The sequence below is a fragment of the Microcaecilia unicolor genome, chromosome 2 (genome assembly GCF_901765095.1).
Source record: "Microcaecilia unicolor chromosome 2, aMicUni1.1, whole genome shotgun sequence".
Lineage (NCBI taxonomy): Eukaryota > Metazoa > Chordata > Amphibia > Gymnophiona > Siphonopidae > Microcaecilia > Microcaecilia unicolor.
Window position 1 is genome coordinate 602205517 of NC_044032.1, and position 22473 is coordinate 602227989.

The window sequence follows — 22473 nt, forward strand, 5'->3', positions numbered from 1 at the left end:
TGGCCATTTTATAATATGGATGTTTCTCTGCTGTCACAAAGATGTTTTGCCCCATTCATAGTTTGGATATTTCAGTTTATAAAACTGATGTCCATTTCTTATGTATTTTTGAACAGGCTGTATATGGGCCGATCCTGTTTTAAAACACTTGAAAAATGGACATCCATGTACGATGTTCTGAGTTGGACGTCCTTTTTAAAATGCCATTTTATATGTTCAGAAAGTGAAATTCTTCTTGAATGCAAGCTTTAAATCAGGTCGCACATATAATTGGGAAACCAAGTTCACTTACTAAAGCAGCCCCTTAGTACATGAAAGAATTACAGTAATTGTACTTACTTTAACAAGCTGAGGTAGGACTATTGGATGTTAAATGCATTAATCAGACTGATGCTATAGTTGTGGTATATAAATAGTTAAATAAATAAATAAGTAAATGCATACACTTGCAGTAATAATGCAAATGTTTAAAATAAAAGGTTCTGAATTAAAAATTTCACAGGCTAAAAGTAGCCCTGAAGCTTTATCTGAGCTTTAAAGATACCTTCAAAAGCTTTCATATGTCATGAAAAACAGAAGGTTGCTGATACTTTTAAAAATTACAGTTTGTTTCTAACCCTGTGCTTCATGACCATTTGGAATTAGAAGGGCTTGGGCTTGGCACATCAACCAAGTTTGTTTATGATTCTCTTCCTGCATGAAAGTAGAAAGATTTTAGTTACAACTAAAGCAACAGATTGCTTTCTACATCCTGCCCAGCCTTTTTGATTTATGAATGCTCAGCTTTTTTATTGGAACGCTCATAGGCGATTATAAATGTCCTTTTGCAACTTTCCCAGATAGATTGAAGGAGACATGTAATATGTCTGTTTTTTAAGAAAAAAAACCACACAGTTGGATGGGTCCCTTGTGGATAATTTTTGCCAAGCCTCACACATTCATTTTTAGGTAAGCTTCAATGAGGAGGCAACAGTGCAAACGCCTGACACCGTGATAGAGCAGGATTTCTTAAACTAGAATCAATCAGGTTTCAAAAAGAGATTTGCACGGTTTGCCCTCCTCACTCTCTTCACTTAGCACATTTGCTAAGGCCATATTTTACATGGCAGCATATTAAGGCGTTTTCATTTTGGGGGTTTTTTGCAAGTTCCATGACAATTTCTCCATGAGTGCGTGGGACTTGCAAATAAATAACATGGGAACACTTACTGCCTTCTATTTAGGAGATGCTAAGTGCTCCCAAATTAAGTCCACGTTATCCAGTTAGTGTGCGCTAATAATCATACACTAGCTGGATAACTCTTCCATAGCATGTACCTCCTGCAAAAATTAGAAAAAAAAATGTTGTGCAGTTATTTCGTGCTGTCAGGCAAATTACTATAAAACACTCTTTTCTCAAATTAAGCACATATTATTGCAGTTTAGTAAAATGGAAAGGGAATGGGATTTGATATACTGCTTTTTCTGTGGTTACAATCAAAGTGGTTTACATATAATATACAGCTACTTGTTTTGTGCTGGGGCAATGGAGGGTTAAGGGGTCCTTTTATTAAGCCGTGGCAGGCTGTACGCTCATGCAGCGGGCGCCCAAATGACACTACCACCAGGCCAGAAAGCCCTCCTGGCAGTAATTTCAGATTTGGTGTGTGCCCATAACGTGTGGATGAATTATTTATTTATTTCCTCCTACGCCTTCCAGTTCTGGCGGTAATCGGCATTTGGCATGCATCAATCAGTCACCACACGTGTAGCATGTGAGCCCTTACTGCTAGATCAATGGCTGGCATTAAGGGCTCTGGCTGGTTTTGGGCGCGCGCTGGTTTCGTTTTTACCACAGGCCCTTTTCCTGCCCCATTAAAAAAAAAGTCCTTTTTTTGTAGATAAAGTAAAACTTGGTCTGGTGTGCACCCAATGGATGTGCCTACACTGCTGCAGGCCACGTTTTGCTGCTGCTTGGTGGGGGGGGGGGGGGGGCCTCTTGGGTGGGTTGCCCAGGGTCATGGGGGCTGTGGTGGGAATCAAGCCCAGTTCCCCAGGTTGCTGCACTGGCCCTGGGCTACTCCTCCACACCATGGGCCCCTTTATTAGATCTTTCTCGTTGCCTTTGATAGTATAGAACACGCTAGTTCTTGTATGTAATATACAGGCTTATTTTCAAAACATATCGCTGAGGATCTTCCTACACAAATCAGGATATCGCCGGCAATCTCCTGAATCCGGCCAAATCGGTATAATCAAAAGCCGATTTTGGTCGGCTTCAACGGCTTTCCGTCGCAGAGCAGGTGAAATTTCAAGGGGGCGTGTCGGTAGGGTAGTGAAGGGGGATGGGGCGTGCTCACAAGATGGTCGGCTTCGCCCCATAATGGGGAAAAGAAAAGCTAGGCTTGACGAGCATTTCGCCAGCTTTACTTGGTCCCTTTTTTTTCACAACCAAGCTTCAAAAAGGAGCCCCAATTGACCAAATGACTACCAGACGGAATCGGGGATGACCTCCCCTTACTCCCCCAGTGGTCACCAATCCCCTCCCACCCAAAAAAAAAAACAAAAAAAAATTGAAGTGCTCCTCAGGGATGTCCTAAATCAAAAGTATTTTTTGCTTAGCTTTTTCAGTAATACCAGCAGGATTTGAACCAGCCACCTCTGGATTACAGGGCCAGTGCTCTAACCACTTGGCCACAGCTCCACTTACTTGGATGTCCCTCCCTTTTGATTATGCCCCTTCAGGTCTCTCTCAGCCAATTACAGACAGGGGTCTTTCTCAGCTAATCACAGCGTATTTAGCTGTCTGTGAGTGGCTGAGAGAGACCCCTGTCTGTGATTGGCTGAGAGAGACCTTGGTGCTAGGCAGTTATCTACAGTCTGCCCAACATTGACAGCAGTGTTGCCAGGTGGGCGGTTTTACCGCCCAATTGGGCGGTTTTCCGCACCCCGCCGCGGGAAATTTTTGCCCGCGGCGGGTTGCGGTTTTTTGGGCGGTTTTTAAGGCTTCCGGGCGGCTTTTTGGGCGGCTTTTTGATTTTTTTCGGCCGCGGGGGGCGGGGTTAGTGACGTTTTTGGGCGGGGTTAGTGATGTTTTGGGCGGGGCCGATGACGTGGGAGGCGGGGCCGATGACGTGAGAGGCGGGGCCGATGACGTGGGAGGCGGGGCCGATGACGGGGAGGCGGGGCTGATGACGGGGAGGCGGGCCCGATGACGTGGGAGGCGGGGCTGATTACGGGGAGGCGGGCCCGATGACGTGGGAGGCGGGGCCGGTGACGGCGGGGGCGGGGCCGGTGACGCGGGGGTGGGGGTGTCAGGGGCGGGGTTTGTGTTTGGGCGGGTTTTGGGCTGGTTTCTGGCCCGGATTGGGCTGGAAAAAAAATTTCTACCTGGCAACCCTGATTGACAGGGATAGATAGAGATTAACATGCTTATTTTTGAAAGAGAAGGCCGCCCATCTTTCGACACAAATCAGAAGATGGGTGTCCTTCTCACAGGGTCATCCAAATCGGTATAATCGAAAGCTGATTTTGGACGTCCCCAACTGCTTTCCGTCGCAGGGATGGCCAAAGTTCATGGGGGTGTGTCAGAGGCGTAGCGAAGGCGGGACTTGAGCATGCCTAACACATGGATGTCCTCGACCCATAATGGAAAAAAGGGCGTCCCTGACGAGCACTTGGACAACTTTACCTGGTCCTGTTTTTTCTTATGACCAAGGCACAAAAAGGTGCCCGAACTGACCAGATGACCACTGGAGGGAATCGGAGATCACCTCCCCTTACTCCCCCAGTGGTCACTAACCCCCTCCCACCCTAAAAAAATGTTTTTAAATATTTTGTGCCAGCCTCTATGCCAGCCTCAAATGTCATACCCAGCTCCCTGACAGCAGTATGCAGGTCCCTGAAGCAGTTTTAGTGGGTGCAGTGCACTTCAGGCAGGTGGACCCAGGCCCATCCCCCCCTACCTGGTACACTTATAGTGGTAAATGTGAGCCCTTCAAAACCCACCAGAAACCCACTGTACCCACATGTAGCTGTCCCCCTTCATCCCTTAGGGCTATGGTAGTGTTGTACAGTTGTGGGGAGTGGGGTTTGGAGGGCTCAGCTGACAAGGTAAGGGAGCAATTTATGAAGTCCACTGTAGTGCCCCCTAGGGTGCCCGGTTGGTGTCCTGGCATGTCAGGGGGACCAGTGCACTATGAATGCTGGCTCCCCACATGACCAAAGGGCTTGCATTTGGTCATTTCTGAAATGGGTGTCCTTGGTTTCCATTATTGCCGAAAACCGGGGATGACCATCTCTAAGGACGACCATCTCTAAGGTTGTCCTAAATGTTGAGATTTGGGGCGTCCCCGACTGTATTATTAAAATGAAAGATGGACGCCCATCTTGTTTTGATAATATGGGTTTCCCTGCCCCTTTGCCGGGATGTCCTGCGAGGACGTCCTCAGGAAAACTTGGGCGCCCCATTCGATTATGCCCCTCCACGTTGCTATTTTGAATAGGTGTGAACTGAAGCATTGTAAGAGACCAAAAAGAGAATTTGTAAGGATCTGTGTGCCCAACTAATTGCCATATGAGTCATTATGATTTTATTTTTAGAAGAAATTGCCTTAGAAACACAAATTTGAAGGAAAGCCAGAGCCCAGTCTACCCTCAGTCCTGACATAGAGCTATGGTAGGACTTTCCTCGTTTGGTGAGAAATTTGCACCTTTGGGTATTGGCTTACTAAGAAATTGTGTTGAAAAACTTGTGAAACAGAGGGTTTGTGGGTTAAATTGATTAATTCTTTGTTTTAAAGGTGAGAGAAAGCAGCATACTTGTTTTAAAAGTAAGCTGCTTTCTCATAAATTAAAACTGGGGTTAAAGGTAAAATATCATGTCTTATACATTGATAACGTCCTCCCTAAGACAATTTCCTGGAGGAAATGTTAATGAAATATCATTAGCCAAGTAAACTAGGAACTATGAGAAAACTGGTTTACTTTTTTGGGATCCTCTGGATACTTGTGATATGGCCTAGTTACTGTCAGAAATAGACTGTTGGGCTCAGTGGGCATTAGTCTAACTCAGCAAGGCCCATCTTATGTTCTTATATCAGCTAACACTGTGTTTGAATGATTGTATATTGTAATGCATTTTATAGTAATGCTAGAAAACAGGCTGACACTGCATAATTTATACTTCCATTTAATATACTCATTACTGCATGTGACAAATTTGCACATATTTCTATTCCATGGATATTCAGAAAATAATGCATATAAAGGGGCATTTCAGTGCAGTGTTAAAGTGATTTATTGTGATATTTAATAGGTGCTTTGAAGTGAAAGAATAGTTGCTGCCAAGGTCATAAACTGAAAGAACCTCACTGAAGGCAGATTGCCTGAGCCTAATCTTACTGAGTCAATTCCATTCAATTTCCTGTATCAGTATCACTGCAATCATTATCTGTAATCCTGATTAACTCACTGATGCTAGTACTATATTTCAAATAATGTATTTGCTATGAGTAAAGTTACATGTTGAGTTTAAGTACTATAAATTCATGCAATTCTGTAACAAGAGATGATCTTCATGGAATCTGAGGTGATCAATGACCAGCTCAATTGGTCACGCTCATAGCAGTATGCAAACACCTATGCCTTTATCCCGCAGAATCTCAGCAAAGCCAGTTACTTCCCTGAATATCTGGTCCATGCTTTATTGATTCTGGAGCCAGAAGTGTGAGGAGAGTAAAGGTCTGTTGGGCCATGACCTCTTCCTTTCCAGCCTGGAAACTAAGGGGTTCATTTTCAAAAGAGAAAAATGTCCAAAAAGTGGCATACATCAGCATTTGGACATTTTTCTCACAAAAACACATTGAAACTGGTATTTTCAAAACTAGTTTTTAGACATTTTTTTATGAAGTCTGTCAGAAGTGCATTCAAATCACAAGAGGGTGTTTCAGGGGTGTATTAAGGGCAGTATCTGGGTATTCCTAACACTTGGATGTTCTTCTGGCGTAATGGAACAAAACAAAAACATCCAGAGCTATAAGTTGGATATTTTGATCTAGACCTGTTTTATTAATGGATAAGCCACAAAAAGTGCCATAAATGACCAGATGACCACTGCAGGAATAAAGGAGTGACCTCCCTTTACTCCTTCAGTGGTCACTGACCCCCTCCCACCCTGCAAAGATGTAAACATATCGGGCTCCATCACTAATTCAGATGTTGTGGCGGGGGTGAACTGGAGGTGATGTGGGCTCCCTGCCTGGCCGCTGCCCAACACCCCCCCCTGCTGCCTCTGCCACTGCAGCTGATGCCCCACTGTCCCGGTCCTACCTGAGGGGTCCTGGTAGGCTGGCGGTCTCTGCAGGGGCGGTCATGTTCTTTCCTGCCTGCTGCGCTGCCGCTATTCCCCCACCTGCCGGTGCTGCCATATTTTCAAAATGGTGGCCAAGACTTCCTGCATTGGTCTTGCGGGTCTCGACAGTCTCGCAAGACTTCCGCAGGGAGTTTCGGCCGCCATTTTTAAAATAAGGTGGTTCTGGGCGGGGTGGGGGAATAGCAGTAGCCTAGTGGGCTGGGCAGGAAAGAACATGTTCCCTCCCACTGAGGCCACTAGATCACTAGCGGTGCACTGGGCATCCATGCATCTGGGCAGAGCCTCTGGGCCCCCTAGAGCCTCTGGGCCCTCGGGCACTGCCCTGTTGCCCATATGGTCAGTCTGCCCCTGTGTTATGGCAGTCCTATTAGAGCAGCCCAAGTATTGCCAGTCAAGATGTCTTCTCCTCCCCCTTGAGCCGCATAGCACCCTCACTTGCAGCATGTGACAATAAAATGGTCTACAACACTGGATTTGGTGAAGCTTCACCTGTTTTTTGCCATTTGCAAAGCACAGACTATCCAGCTTACTTACGAAAGAGAAAAACGCTTATAGTGCGACCTAAATCGGGAGATAGACGTTTGTCTCGCAAAGGCGCCCAAATCGGTATAATCGAAAGCTGATTTTGGGCGTTTCCAACTGCACTCCATTGCGGAAACGAATAAAGTTGACGTGGGCGTGTCGGAGGCATGGTGGAGGTGGAACTGGGGCGTGGTTATCAGCCGAGCAGAGATGGGCGTCTTTAGCAGATAATCGAAAAAAAAGGCGTTTTTACCGCGATTTTGGGTCACTTTTTTGGACCCTTTTTTTTCACGAACAAGTCCCAAAAAAGTGCTCCATCTGCCCAGATGACCACTGGAGGGAATCGGGGATGACCTCCCCGGACTCCCCCAGTGGTCACTGACCCCCTCCCACCAAATAAACCCCACTTTAAAAACTTTTTTCCAGCCTCTATGCCAGCCTCAAATGCCGTACCCACCTCCATGACAGCAGAATGTGTTCGATCCTGTGACAGTCTTTCCCTGGGTCAGATGTGGCTCTCAGGTGCAGTACAGGGTCACATCAGCATTGCATTGTGGTGGGTGTAGGGTATTGGGCTCCGTGATTTCATTAGCTTGTGTTACAGTCTCACATGTTGGTAGTTGGTAGGCTCTTCTCCCATGGCGCTTTTCCCCCTGCCTACTAGGTCAGAGTGTGCCCTGTTATGTTTCCTGTTGTAGTCCATGCGGTAGTGGCCATTTTTGTAAGCCAGTTTTAGTTCCCTTTCCTGTGTTAGCCACGTTAGACAACTTAGTTCTACCCTTGAATGTGGCTGAAAGAGGGCATTGTACAGCATTCTGCCAGCTCTGACCTACTGCTCATCTCAGTACCAGGGAGACTCGTTGCCAGTGGGGCACAACCTCTGATCTGCAGTTAACTGTGAGTAAAGGCGGTTATTCCAATAAAGGACGTTTTCGGAGAGATTAGTCTTCAGGTGTCAACTGGTGTGCCAATGTTATATAGCAGCAACCAGTTCTAGAGGCCTGCGTGTATGCAGGTCCCTGGAGCACTTTTAGTGGGTACCGCAGTGCACTTCAGCCAGGTGGCCCCAGGCCCATCTGCCCCCCACCTGTAACACTTGTGCTGGTAAATGGGAGGCCTCCAAAACCCACTGTACCCACATGTAGGTGCCCCCTTCACCCCTAAGAGCTATGGTAGTGTTGTACATTTGTGGGTAGTGGGTTTTGGGGGAGGGGGGTATGCCCGTGGTAAGGGAGCTATGCATGTGGGAGCTTTTTCTGAAGTCCACCGCACTGACCTAGGGTGCCCAGTTGGTGTCCTGGCATATCAGGGGGGCCAGTGTACTACCAATCCTGGCCCCTCCCACGACCAAATGGCTCGGATTAGGACGTTTTTGAGCTGGGCATTTTTAGTTTCCATTATCGCTAAAAAAACCAAATGCCCAGCTCAAAAACGTCCATTTTTTCAAAAATACGGTTTGGCTCGCCCCTTCACGGACCCGTTCTCGGAGATAAACGCCCATGGAGATAGGCGTTTCCGTTTGATTATGCCCCCAGTAGAAGCCTGTCTAGCATCGACCTCAGTGTCCCCTATGCTGGATTAATCTTCAGTCTTTTGCTATTTGCACAATACAGACTGTAGAAGTCTGTATGGCTTTGGCTTTAGTTCCCATTACTCTTGCCCATCATGACACCTCAGCAGTCATGTTATGTTTCCATCCTCTTTCTCTTTGGGCATTCCCTGTGACTATCCCATGCATTAGGTGCTAATGTGCACCTAAAGCAGCTAAAAATGAAGTACCCCAGCATTCAAGTCTACTGCAGGAACTCCAAAATGTGCACAAACTACTGTATGTTTTAAAATATTTCTAATTTTTTTTTGAGGATGTGCGTCATGAGCGAAGAGTGGATGTTCCTGCACTACCCAGTCAGTGCATTTCCATCTACACAGTGCATGAGCGCTTACCATCTACAAAATGGGTGACAGTAAGTGCTCATGGTAATTTTTTTAAATGGCTGTGCGCTAATGGCCATTTTTCTGCAGCGATAAAAATGGCCTTAGCATGCTGGATACTAACATTAACATTAACATCTTGACTTGTATCCAGCTACCGCCTTTCAGTTCCAAGCTGGTCACAGATACCAAGAAAACCAGAACAATCCTCTAAGAATTACATGAACAAATTAAAGAATTACAAATCAAGTCTGCAATATAATCTTCTTAAACAAAAATGTTTTGACCTTCTTTCTAAAGAAAGAAAATAAAAATATGTCAACAATATCCTTCCACAATATAGCAGCTTGGACAGCCAAATATTCTTCAAAGAGCAATAATCACCTTTTACCCTTAACTACAAGAACATACCAAGTAAAATCAAACTCAAGCATATCATCACTGTGGAAAGCAGACTGTGGAGTACCACAAGGATCACCGCTATCACCGACACTTGGTAAATGCCTTGGTCAGATTGTACAGATACACGTGCTGTGCTGTATGCTGATGAAATTATCTTGCAGTAATCTTGCCTATGTGGTAACTGAAGAGCAAATGCACGTGAGGAGGGATCCACAGAGGCATTGAACTTCATGCATTAATGTTTGCAACTAACGCACTGTATCTGCAAATCTATACCACACTTTAGTAAATGGCCCCCTTAATTATATCTCAGATTGGTAGTCTTAATTTTTTGCAGTGATGTCCACAATTTTATGTAAACTCTATAGCAAAATTTAGTGCCATGCAACAATTTTGAATATTATTTACACAAGTCAGTAAAGCATGATATTGTGGGGCGTCTTTGAAACTATTTACAGCTTATAGCATTGGCCCTATGCAAATTAAAGACATTTTAATGCAGCAGGTCATTCCTACTGTCAGACAGTGCAATTCCTAGATTTATTGTGGTTAGGAAGCCTTATTGAAAACGATACCAAATAGGAGCTCGGTGATGAACCTGCATGAATCTAATCTCTTGGATTCATTCCAGCTGAACTAAAATGAGAAAGATTTGGATAATTATCTGGATAATAATGGGATTAATTTGATGTTCTTAAAATATTAAAGGTAAATGAAGTGAATGAAAATATATTGATGGTACTAAAAATTTACATAAAGGATTTGAATAATTATTTCTAGCTAAGTGGTCATCAAAGGCAGCAGATCTAGCTGGTTTTCTTATGGCATTGACTCAGTGCTATTTCTTCTTCCTTGTAATTAGTTTTTAGCACTAGTTCTTTTTATTATAGTACTCTTCCCATTACTTTTTTAATCTTATTCTAGTCAGCCACTGCTCAGCTATAGATCATGTATTAAAATTAGCCATTAATTCAGGTTTATTCATTGATTTTAACATAGCCATTATCTGGTGGGACAATATTTAGCCTGCAGTGGTCAGTCAGCTGAATGCTGGCTGATATTCAGACTGGTCCCTGGATAACAAAGCGGATAAAGTTAAATACAAACTTAGAGGCCCTTTTACTAAAGGGCATTAGAATCCAAGCCTAACAGTTCTTAACATGGGACATTTCCGAGCACTAAGCCCAGATTCAGTGCTGCAAAATTTAAGGCATTTTTGAACAATCTTTTTTACAGGTTGTGCACTAATGTTGACTTTAACATGCATTCTGTCAGATTCTCTATAGTGCATCTAGGAATCCATGCCAAAATCTAGGTGTATTCTATAACAACATGTATAATTTAATTGGCTTAACAAGCTAATCAGTGTTGTTAACAACACTTAACAAGCAAGAATGAGCAATAACTGGCAATAAATTAGAATTTACATGCACAACTCGCTAAGCTTATTTTCTAATAAAATGAGCCTAAATTCTAATGCACTCCTTTCAACAGGGGCGTGGCTAAGGGCAGGGAAACTGGTGTTTCGTGGGTGTTCCGAAATGTACATGTGTAGTTCTAGAATTTGGCCCAGTGCACATAAAACTATGTGCAGGACTTTAGGCCATGTTTTCGTTAGTCTAAATGGATGCGCATATTTTTATCACAGGGATATCAACTTAAGTGTATTCTACATACCGTGCCTTAATCTAGGCGCCACATATAGAATATGCTTAGGCGGAAATGTTTACAGCACGGATTGTTTAGGTGCCATATATAGAATCTGGTCCATTATTTGTAAAAAGTTAACACAGGAGCACTTACTGCCTCCCGCTAAATGCTCCCACATTAGCTCAGCTTTAGCCAGTTAGCAGTGCCGTAGCGAGGGTGGCTGACACCCGGGGCGGTTCGCCGCTGCACACCCCCCCCCCCATGGGTGCAGCACGGCGCACACCCTCCCCCGGAGAGCGCATTAATACCAAAGGGGCAGGCGGGGGGGCCACTCCGCCCTGAGTGCACGTCGCTGGGAGCTGCGTCGGCTCCGCTGGTTCCCTGCTCTCTCTGCCTCAGAACAGGAAGTAACCTGTTGTGGGGCAGAGAGAGCAGTGAACCAGCGGAGCCGACACCCCCCCAGCAGCGTGCACCCGGAGCGGACCGCCCCACCGCCCCCCCCTTCCTACGCCACTGCCAGTTAGCACAGTCTAATCTGAATGCGCAAGCTGGTTTACACTTCCGCACCCATTCTACACCCATGTCACATCCCTTCCACAAAATACTTTTTAAAAAATAGCTAATGTGCCTAACATCAAAATACCACAAAATATTTTAATGTGTATTGCAGTAGCCTGTTTTTTATGTGCAAAGTGCACATTAGGACTTACGCCCTTTACTAAAAGGGCCACTTAGATTGTAAGTCTTACAATCTAAGTCTTCTGAGATCTAGGAAAAACCTACTGTACCTGAATGTAACTCACCTTGAATTATCGCTGCTATCTGGATAAACTGGCTGCGCCCTGACTCCTTCCACAGACTGGCCCAGTGCTAAGTGGATAGAGTCAGTTACGTGCAACTGAAAATCTGGAGATCACCTGGTTGTTGGGAGCCCTCCTAACTGGTTATCTTCCATTGAATATTGGTCAGTGGGAATTTAACACTAACAATTGTAAGGGCATAAAATCTTTAGCGCTAAGGGCCCTGTTTACTAAGCAGCGCTATAGGCCTGCTAGTGTTTTTAGCATGCACCAAAAATTAGCACTCACTAACGCTAGAGACATCCATAGGAATATATGGGTGTCTCTAGTATTAGCGCACGCTAACAATGCTAGTGTGCCTTAGTAAACAGGGCCCTAAGAGTGTTAAAAACAGGTTTTGCCCATTTGGGCAAAAGGACATTATTTGATCGTCCTGCACCAAGGCCAAAATTCAACCAAAGCCAACATTTCCTTTCCTTTAATTTATTTTACACTGCTCTCCTGGCAACCAGGCTGCTCAGTGTGGAGGAGTAGCCTAGTGGTTAGTGCAGTGGCCTGAGAACCTGGGGATCTGGTTCGATTCTCACTGCAGCTCTTTGTGACTCTGGACAAGCCACAACCCTCCATTGCCCCAGGTACGAAATAAGTACCTGTATATAATATATAAACCACTTTGATTGTAACTACAGAAAGGTGGTATATCAAGTTCCATCCCCATCCCACTAATAACTTTACAATCAAAACAAACCATTTAAAAACAACACCATCAATTATCTCCAGCATCAAATTATGATGCGTGCCACAACAGCTGTCAGGTTTGCAGGCATCACCACTGTCTTCTTCTTATGGGTGGCTGCAGGAACAGTAGCAGTAACAACTTACACAAAGTTAATCATTGACCTGGTGAACCAGCAAGCAGCTACAGCTCCTATATCTCTCTTCCTCCTCCTCTACGTTGGCACTCTTATTCCATGGAACCTGTGTGAAGGGCTTCCAAGGCTAACGGACCACAAATTAGCTTACTGAACCTGCACAGAACTTTGTATAGTTAATACTTCTACTGTTGCTGCAACCAACCCACAATAAAAAAAAACTGCATATGAGTTCCAGAATTTTACATCCAGCCCTGCTGGTACCAGTTTGGATCTCAGAACTGTTAGGATATAAGTGAGTTATGCTCTATCCTACCTACATCTTCATCTTGGCTGCTTTTGATGGTATGGGTAAGGACAAGAAGTCTCCACCAGTGGAGGGCGGGAAGAAAGTGGGAAGTCAGTCAAGGAATGGGAAGTCAGTCAAGGAATGGTAACCTCATAGAGTGATTAGTCAGGTGGATAGGAACCAGGGCCATGAGAGCCCTTTGATAGTCACTAAGGAGTCTTAAGGCCATAAAATAAATTAGAAAAGTGAGAGTGAATTCAGACAAAAAGGCTTCTTGATCTAAAACACATGAGGAGGGATTAAAATTTATGTAAGGCTTTTGAACTGAAGAGCTGTAGACATTTATTTCTTATTTTTATTACCACAGAGCTAGCATAAATTATATTGCATGGACAAGTTTGATCTGGCCTTTATTAATCATTCATGAACTGCTTCGTGTAGATTTACTTTCTATGCAATTTATTTACATTTTTATAATGTTCCGGAATGCTATGTTATTGCCAAAATTGGCACAGTCTAATATAGGGTAAAGCATGATTTTGTGTTAATCAGAGCAAGTGCTTGGCATGTATTAGTTTACAGTTTATTTAGGACTTGATACTACTTTTGGTATGCCATCATAGTGGTTTACAAACAATATCTTTAAAACAAGAAGAGAAATACAAATATGATGTCAAGCATAGACATATAGAGTATAGTTGCAACATACTACAGGCCCTGAATGGTCCAGCCACCTAGCATTCCTTGTAACCAAAATCAACATATACAGATTTTATTCCAAGCGAATGCATCTAAAAATAAGATGTTTGTTAAGGCTTTGCTTTAATGCTTGAAATGAAAGTTCCATTCTTATAATATTAGGAAGCTTGTGCCAAATTGTGGGGCTAACAACATTAAAGATACAGTGCTGGATTTTGCCATAGTAGATACACCTAATTGAAGGTATCGCCAGGAGATTCTAGAACAGTGTTTCCGAAGTTGGTCCAGGAGTACCCCCTTGCCAATCAGGTTTTCAGGATACCCACAATGGATATGCATTATATGCAAATCTCTTTCATGTATATTTATTGTGGATATCCTGAAAACTTGACTGTCAAGGGGTACTCCAGAACCGGACTTGGGAAACACTTCTAGAACATAAGAACATAATAAGCATTGCTATACTGGGACAGACCGAAGGTCCATCAAGCCCAGTATCCTGTTTCCAGTAGTGGCCAATCCAGGTCACAAGTAACTGGCAAGATTCCAAAACAGTACAATATATTTTATGCTGTGTATCCTAGAAATAATAATGGCTTATGGACTTTGCTTTTAGGAAAATATGCTGCATTGATCATAATGATTTGGGTGATGAATAAGGTATCAATAAATGAGATGATGAAGTGGAAACTCTGAGATCTGAATCTTATACAATTCTATTAGATTCTTAAAGAAATTCTATGTGAAATTTAAAACCAGTGTTTTTTTAACAGCGGATTTTTAACAGCGATCCCAATTTTTCAGTCCTTTAATAAGTTTCATCACTATGTTTTTAATTATTTGTAGGCAGTGGACTTCCATTTGATGACCCAAATAACAAAGTTGCAGTAATCAGTTTTACTGATGACCAATTGTATTAGTGCTTGGCACATATTAAATGGTAACCGAACAAACCTTGCTGATCCCTCTTAGAACCTAAGACCCTCATACTCAGAACTCCTGTATCTTTGGATCTTAGACTATGGATCCACAACTTTACCCCCAAAAAAGTTGAACATGAGATTCCCATATCCTGAAGACTCAGATGCAGACATATTGAACCAGGCATTCATGGATATTGAAACCCCGGACCCAGGATATATATTTTATAGTTTCTCAGTACTTTCCATCCATCAATGATCTGACAAGATAAAGAAACATTTCAACCACATATGGCCATAAGGCAGCAGGGTTCAGGGGCCCCAGATCTGGAAATTTGGGGTCTGGTGATACTGTTCTGACCTTAGAATCCAGATATCCAGGGCCATAAAATTAGGTTCCAAGATCCATAGGGCAAAGAATGTGATGTCTGAAGTTATGGGGTCCTTATGCCTTAGGATCTAGGATAAAATTATTGGATCAAAGGCCTCAGGGTCGAGTTCTGCTGTCTTGAGTCCCAGGTCCCACTTTTCAGGGTCTTGGATACAAAGACTTTGAAATCTAAGAGTCCTGGGTAAATTAGTATGAGTAATAGATGGTGCCATGATATGGGTTACTATAAGTAGGGTTTCTGTAATCAATTCCATCATTGAAAAGAGGATCGCTGTCATCAAGATGATAATGGTGCTAAGGGGGGGGGGGGGGGTTATGAGGAGACGGCGTGAATGTTGCAATGAAAGATGATGCAGGGAGGAGTGATTGTGTGGAATGTCAGCTGCTATAGATAACAGGAACTTTTGACTATCACCTTATATGACTGGAGGTGCACTTAGGGCAGGGGAGTGGGATGTGCAAGACATTGGTCTCTGCATAGCTCATACTGCTAGTAGGGTTGCTTGATGTATGGGTAGGTGTATGGTATTGACAAAGGGAGGAACTGTGCAATGTTTCCCTTTCTTAGCTTAGCTTCTTCTGCCAGTGAAAAACCTCCCACCTATCTTATTTTAAAAGAATCATTTGCTGTATGGATATAGACTTGTTTTTGTTTTTCTTGGGGGGGGGGGGCTAGGAAAATCATTGCTTACTCTGTGCAGTGTACATCTGCCTTCCTGACTGTAAGAAGACAATAATGGGAGACTCTGGCAAGGTTGGCATCACTTCAGATGATGGCATTGTGGTTATAACTGGGTTCAGTCACTTGATAAGAGCCCTAGTTGTGATGTGGAGGAGATATGAATAAAATGCCACTTGATGATACTTGAAGACTAGACTTGTCTAGAGTGCATTAGTTGTTTACCTTCAATTTTGTTGACTACCATTTGCTGCCTTATAACAGAGGGTGGTGATATCTATACTGTTTGACTGGCTCAGGTATTGGCATATGTTTGTCCATGTCAATAAATCAGCAGTTCTTGACATCCAGATTACATGCCTATATTGCTTTGAGTGATTGTGTTGATATACAATGTTGTGTAGGGAGGTACATGTAAGAGAACAGCCAGGTTAATCAAAAAAGTAGCATGATAAGCTAAACTTCAAAGTACAAATGTCAATACCATTAATCCAGTCTCAAGGATATCATAAAATTGGTCTTAGAAACCATGAGGATGAAATGTATGATAAGCTATACAGTTATCATGAGAGTATCAAAGTTCTATTCTTACTATAGTAGACTATAAAAAATATAAATATTTGCATTAAATTTTTATTTTTTGTGATGAAGTATATAAAAAGAAATTTCAAATGACTAGTGTATTTATTTATTACATTATGTGCAACAGCCCTGAATCATGTTATATTTAGGAAGAAGAAACATCAGTGAAAAAAATTGCTTGTGTTATAATAAAAAAGATGCACTATGATTACTGTAATGTAATATACCATAGCTAAATATTTAATATGATCTAAAAACATGCCCATATTAATTATTTCCAAGTGTTGAACTGTAGAAAAATGTTCTTGAACAATATCTTATGTGACCTTAATATTAATTATTTTTTGAATCTTTTATTATAGGTTTGGATTTATTCTTCACAAAGGTGAGCCTGCACTTCAAAAAATTGACCTAGAAACAATGTCGTACATCAAGACAATTAATTTAAAGGACTATAATTGCATTCCCCGATCTCTGGCTTATACCCACCTTGGAGGGTATTATTTTATTTCCTGTCTACCTGATAGCACTGGGGCTGTTCCTCCGCAACTTATAGTGGATGGTATTACTGACTCTGTAATTGGATATAATGGGGATATAAACGGAACCCCTTACATCTCTCCCGATGGACATTACCTTGTCAGCATTGATGACATAAAAGGTCTCATGAGTGTTCAATATATTACAATCAGAGGAGAAATCCAAGAAGCATTTGATATTCATACTAACTTGCATATATCAGATGTGGCTTTCCAGCCATCATTTACAGAGGTTCATCAGTACAATGTCTATGCTAGTTCTGGCACACAGACTGATGTGCTCTTTGTAGAACTTTCTTCTGGTAAAGTTAAAATGGTAAAAAGCCTCAAAGAGCCTGTGAAGACAGAAGAGTGGATTTGGGACAGCAAGAACCGGATAATCCAGGGCAGTGGTCTCTTTGGCCAGTACCTAATGACACCTTCCAAGGAATCACTCTTTATTCTAGATGGACGACTCAATAAATTAAACTGTGAGATCACAGAAGTGGAGAAAGGCAACACAGTTATTTGGGTTGGGGAAGCATAAACTTAATTTTAGGTAATTACTAAATTAACAATGCACTTATCTCCATTTCTTAAATGTGCATTGCTTTTACCATTTAAGCAATTAGCCCTTTATATAATTCTGCATCATTTGGCTAAAACTGAAATTAATATTACCACCCTCTTTTACAAAGCTAGTGGCTGCCAGTGCGGCAATGCCAACACAGCATTGTCGTGTGACTTTGTAAAAGGAGGGGTAATTTTGGCTTACATAATGCTAAAATTGCAATGGTTAACAACATGGCTAATTCTTAATGACCCCTTAGATATCTGAATATTTAAATTAGTGAATTAAGAAAGCAAATCTATAGCAACTTTTTAAAGTTACCATGTAGTAACAGAAATGTAGAGGAATACGTAAAAAAAAAGCAAAAAGAAACAAAAATGCCTAAAATGCAGGGAATTTGAAATGACATTAAACTATTTTAGTGGCTGGGAGTAAATCCAATTAATCTTTGCGGCTAGCTTCCCAAAAGGAGTAAGAGGTATATTGCAGCCTTTAAATTCTTTACAATTTAAGCATCAAAGTCCTGTCCACTGTTTAATCTCTTTGTGCCTTGAAGGAATATCTCACGAGAAGAAGGAAAATGAGAAAATGTATAATTTAATCCCATTGTGGCTACAGGTGGCTCATTGCTGAAAAGAAGCATTTAACATCTCTAGTGTTTAGTCTCCACCAGGTGTGGAAAACTTTAAAAGAGAAGAAGGGGAATATTTGTACATGCATGTCTTCTGTACTCTTCTGTTTCCAGTCACAGCCATTTGAGGATGATTTGTTTCCTCTGTTTCATATTTAGGGGCCCTTTTACTCAAATGTGCAAAACAACGGGCATGGCGTATTTTAACGTGGGTCTTTACTACACACTAAGCCCATATTTAATGCATCAGTAAAATTAAGGGTATTTTTTAATCTTATTTTATTTGCAGGTCGTGCGCTAATGTTAGTGTGTGGCAACTGCAAAAAAAATTAACATGGGAGCACTTACCGCCTTATATTTAGAAAGCATTAACTGCTCCCACATTCTGTGTTAATCAGATAATGCGAGGTAATCATAACACATTCCCTGCCCAGGAATGCCTCCTCTGAAAAGATATTTTTCAAAAATAAAAATAAATAATGTGCACTTAGCACATGGGAAATAGCAAATTACCACAAAAAAACATAAGCATGCATTAGGCCCCTCAATTTCGTATGCAGTCTGTTGATTCTGGAATTTTTTTATTGTTAATTTTTATGGCTAAACAGTAATTTCAAAAACTGATAGGGCACTTCAGAGAAATTTCTGAAGTTTCAGATGAATGCATATATTTAATTTGGTGAAATTTTTATAATATCAGAATTGATTAGAAAATCATTTTTACATTAACTTTTAATTTACATTATTGCCAGAAAATGTGAAGGAACTAATCTGTATTTTTTTAATGAGTTCACTCATTTGTACTTTATGCACTGGAAATGGCTGAATTAATTATCTGATTTTCACTGGATAAAGTTCAGATAACCAGCTAACATGCATTACTTAAAAGATATGACTTGGTAACAAGAAAAAATTATGGATTGATCAGACACCTTCACCTCAATGGGAGACATTTATGAATTGTCTATCATGTACTGTATTTTCATAAGAGACATTCATATATGTTTTATTTCTTTCTTACCTTGCACTTACAGTTGGAAAAATTGAAAACAAAAAGGTTTAAGTACATGCATTTGCTTTATTTTGTAAGGCAATCTCCAATATAGATCGTATATTCCTGAGTGAGAAAACTGTAATGGCTAAAATTCAAAATGGTTTCCAGTGCCACAAGTAAATGTGGAGACCTGATTTATGTGGATAAACTGCTCTTCCAACTAAGGGCCTCTTTTATCAAGCTGCGCTAGCGTTTCCCATGCAGCAATGCTGACGAAGCCCATTCAAAGCATCTTAATTTTATCTTGATAAAAGTTCTCACAAATTATCAAACTAACCCTTGCTATTTAAAGGCAAACAAAAATATTTCTGTCAACTTATTTTCAAATTAGACAGTAACAACTGCTTAGAGACCTGAAATGTAGCAAGCATAATAATCACTTATCTCTATGTGGTCTAGCATCCTACACTGTGATAGATCAAACTTTCCAAGACATAGATTGAAATGAAAGAAGTCTTCTTATAGATCTAGTTTAGAATCTAAAGTACTTTCCTTTTTAACAATTTTTCCTATTGTGAACAAGAACCTTGTATGATGTTCGTTAAGTTAGTCTGTCTCTCACACATTATCCTTTGTAATTTACACAATGTGGATGTTCTGTATGTAGAAAATGCTTGAATAAAGGAGAATAAAACCCTTACATTTTAAATAGTGTTGACTTTAGTGATTTACTATATATGTGCATAACTAGATTACTTCAAAGACACATTATATTGTTTATATTTTACATGTTATAAACCAGATATTTACTCATTCATAATTACAGGGGTGAATTCTATAAATTGTGCCTGAAGAAATTGACGCGGAAAAAAAATGCTTAAGCACTATTCTATAAGCCATGCCTTAAGCACAGGGGTCACGCTTAACCTTAGTCTTCTCCATTTCCACCAACAAAAACATGGTGCACATGCCCCTTCCTAAATTTACATTCTGTAATTGCAATTGTAACTGGATGCACACCCACATTCTGCCCCAAAATGTCCATGACCCTTCCATTTTCATACCCCCTTTTCCAGGACATGCGTCAAATTTAGGGACGGATCACGCACCTAAATTTGCAAGCGTACATGTTAATTGATTTCAATTAACACCAATAATTGCTTGTTAAAAAGACAATTATTGGCACTAATAAGCTTATTATTCAATTAAATTGTGCACACAATTATAGAAATACCCCAGGATTCCATATAGCACAACTTCAGTTGTGCATGCAAATCCAGTCATATTCTGGATTTGCGTGTGCACCTTAATTACTTAACAAGCCAAGCAGCAGAAATAATTGCCATTTAACAAGCAATTATTGACACTAATTGGTATTAATTAGAATTTACCCATACACTAGTCTAAGCATATTCTATAACGTGATGCATGTAAATTCTAAGTTGCGTAGTTAAAAGGGGCATGGCCATGGGCATGAAATGGACAGGTAATGAACATTTCTGAAATCTATGCACATAGTTATAGAATATACCTGGCCTGCGCATAATTTAAGCATCGGCATTTACACCAAGTTTTACTTGGCGTAACTGCCCACGACTAAATTTAGTTGTGCACTAGTAATTTAGGCTTATTCCATAAAGCATGCCTAAGTGTACTTTATATGCACAATATGCCTAAGTATATTTTCTTTCAGTGCCGATTTTTTAGGCTTGATATATAGAATCTAGTCCTTTGGAGGTAAACTCAATGAAATTGCATTGTTCTACTGAGGGTCCTTTTACTAAAGTGTATGTTGAGCAGATGAAGAGAAATTCTATAAACTGGGTGCCCAAATTCACACATGCCATGAAGGTGCCAGCAGGGTTCCTCAGCATTGTTCTGTAAGGGCATGTGTAGCTTTCATAATGTGCAAATGCAAGGGTGTGTATACATGGCATGGGTGGGACATGGGCAGCGTTCCCACTTACAGTATTCAGTAATTATGCATGTATGTTACATGTGTCCCTGTTGTATTTATAGGCCTGCAGTTATGCTAAGTCTATGGCTAATGTAACTGCAGGCTTGTAAATGTTAGGCCTGCTGATGGTTACTCAAGTATTTGCTTTGTTTTTATAAATTTTTGATAGGGCTTAACTGGACAAGAAAACACTGTAGAAGAAATACAAGACACAACTAGGCATGGGCTTGACTATAGGAAACCCTTAAGTGATGAAACAGCTCCTGGAAGTCATCTGTTTCCAAATCCAGAGGTCACAAGTTCAAGACTGGCTTATGTCTGATAGCTATTAGCAATGGAGGAAAAAGCTGAAATTGAATGACACTGGAAAGTAACCTGCCATTTCACTTTTTTCCTGTCCTTTGTTACTCTCAAATTTAGCTGAGTTCTTTTATCAGCTTTTTTTTATATAGTGACTGAGTCAATCTTTCAGTACTTTTATTTTGGCTGGTTCATTCTGACTGAAGACTCATGAGGCTTGGACACTAGACTAGAACAAGATAAGAACTAGGATTTTTCAAGATAAGCCCTATTGTAGTTGTACCTCCAAGAAGAGCATCCAGCATAAAAAGGCACATAAGGATTTACTGAATGCAAAGAGCCAATCAGGTAATAGGAACTAACACAAAACACAGATATAACTACTACTACCTATCAATTCTACAGTGCAATAAGATGTATGCAGTGACGTACACAAAACATGTAAGAGCTTACAACCTATTCAAGACAGACAAACAGGACAAATACAGGATTAGGGAAGTGGTTCCCAAATCTATCTTGGGGAAACCCCAGCAAGTCAGGTGTTCTGGATATCTACAATGAATATTAATGAAATTGATCTGCATGTATTGCTTCTACTACATGCAAATTTCTCTCATGCATATTCAGTGTGGATATCCAAAAAACCTGACTGGCTGGGTTTCCCCCAAGCCAAGTTTGGAAACCATTGGATTAAGAAGTTATTTATTGTGGGAATGATTGAAACAAACATGGGTACTGAACAGGTGAATGGGGAATTAAGAGTTAAAAGCAGCCTAGGTTTGAATAGGGTCAGAGATGAAGCATGACATACCTACCCACAAAGTCTATTCCAAGCATATGGCAGAGCAAGATGAAAGGAACAGAGTCTGGAGCTGGCATTGAAGGAGAAGGGTGCAGATAAGGTGACTAGCCAGATGATTGGAGTTCCTGGTGAGGCGTGTAGGTAGAGATAAGAGGAGAGATATTGAGAAGCAACAGAATGAATGCACTTGAAAGTAAGAGGAATTTGAATTATATATGGAAATGGATAAGGATCCCATGAAGTGACTTGAAGAGAGAGACTAACGTGAGTATAGTGACACTAGTGGAAGATAAATCATGCAGCAGAATTTTGAAAAGATTGAAGGAGAGAAAGATGGTTTAGTGGGAAACCTTTGAGAAGGAAGTTATAATAATCTATGTGTGAGGTGATGTGCTCGAAAAGGAGGGGACAAATGGTGGTGATGTTATAGATGAAGAAACAACAGGTTTTAGCAGTCTGTTGGATATGTTCAGAGACAGGAGGCAAAGAGGTTACAAGCTGATGAGACAGGAAGGATGTGAGTGTTATCCACAAAATAGAGAATAAGGAAAGAGGAGAATGGGTTTAAGGGATGATGTTCATTCTTGGCCATGTTCAGTTTTGGATGGTG

At 41.3% G+C, this 22473-nt stretch overlaps 1 protein-coding gene across 2 annotated transcripts in view; it reads left to right on the top strand.

The window, feature by feature from the left end:
• FSTL5 (follistatin like 5) overlaps window positions 1–19495 on the top strand; it is an 877920-nt gene extending 858425 nt beyond the window's left edge. For both annotated transcript variants that reach the window (XM_030191590.1, XM_030191591.1), the window contains one exon: window positions 16453–19495. In XM_030191590.1, coding sequence (XP_030047450.1) covers window positions 16453–17155 — 703 coding nt within the window. In that variant the 3' untranslated portion in view covers window positions 17156–19495. The remainder of the gene's footprint in view (window positions 1–16452) is intronic.
• The last annotated feature ends 2978 nt before the right edge of the window (window positions 19496–22473 follow it).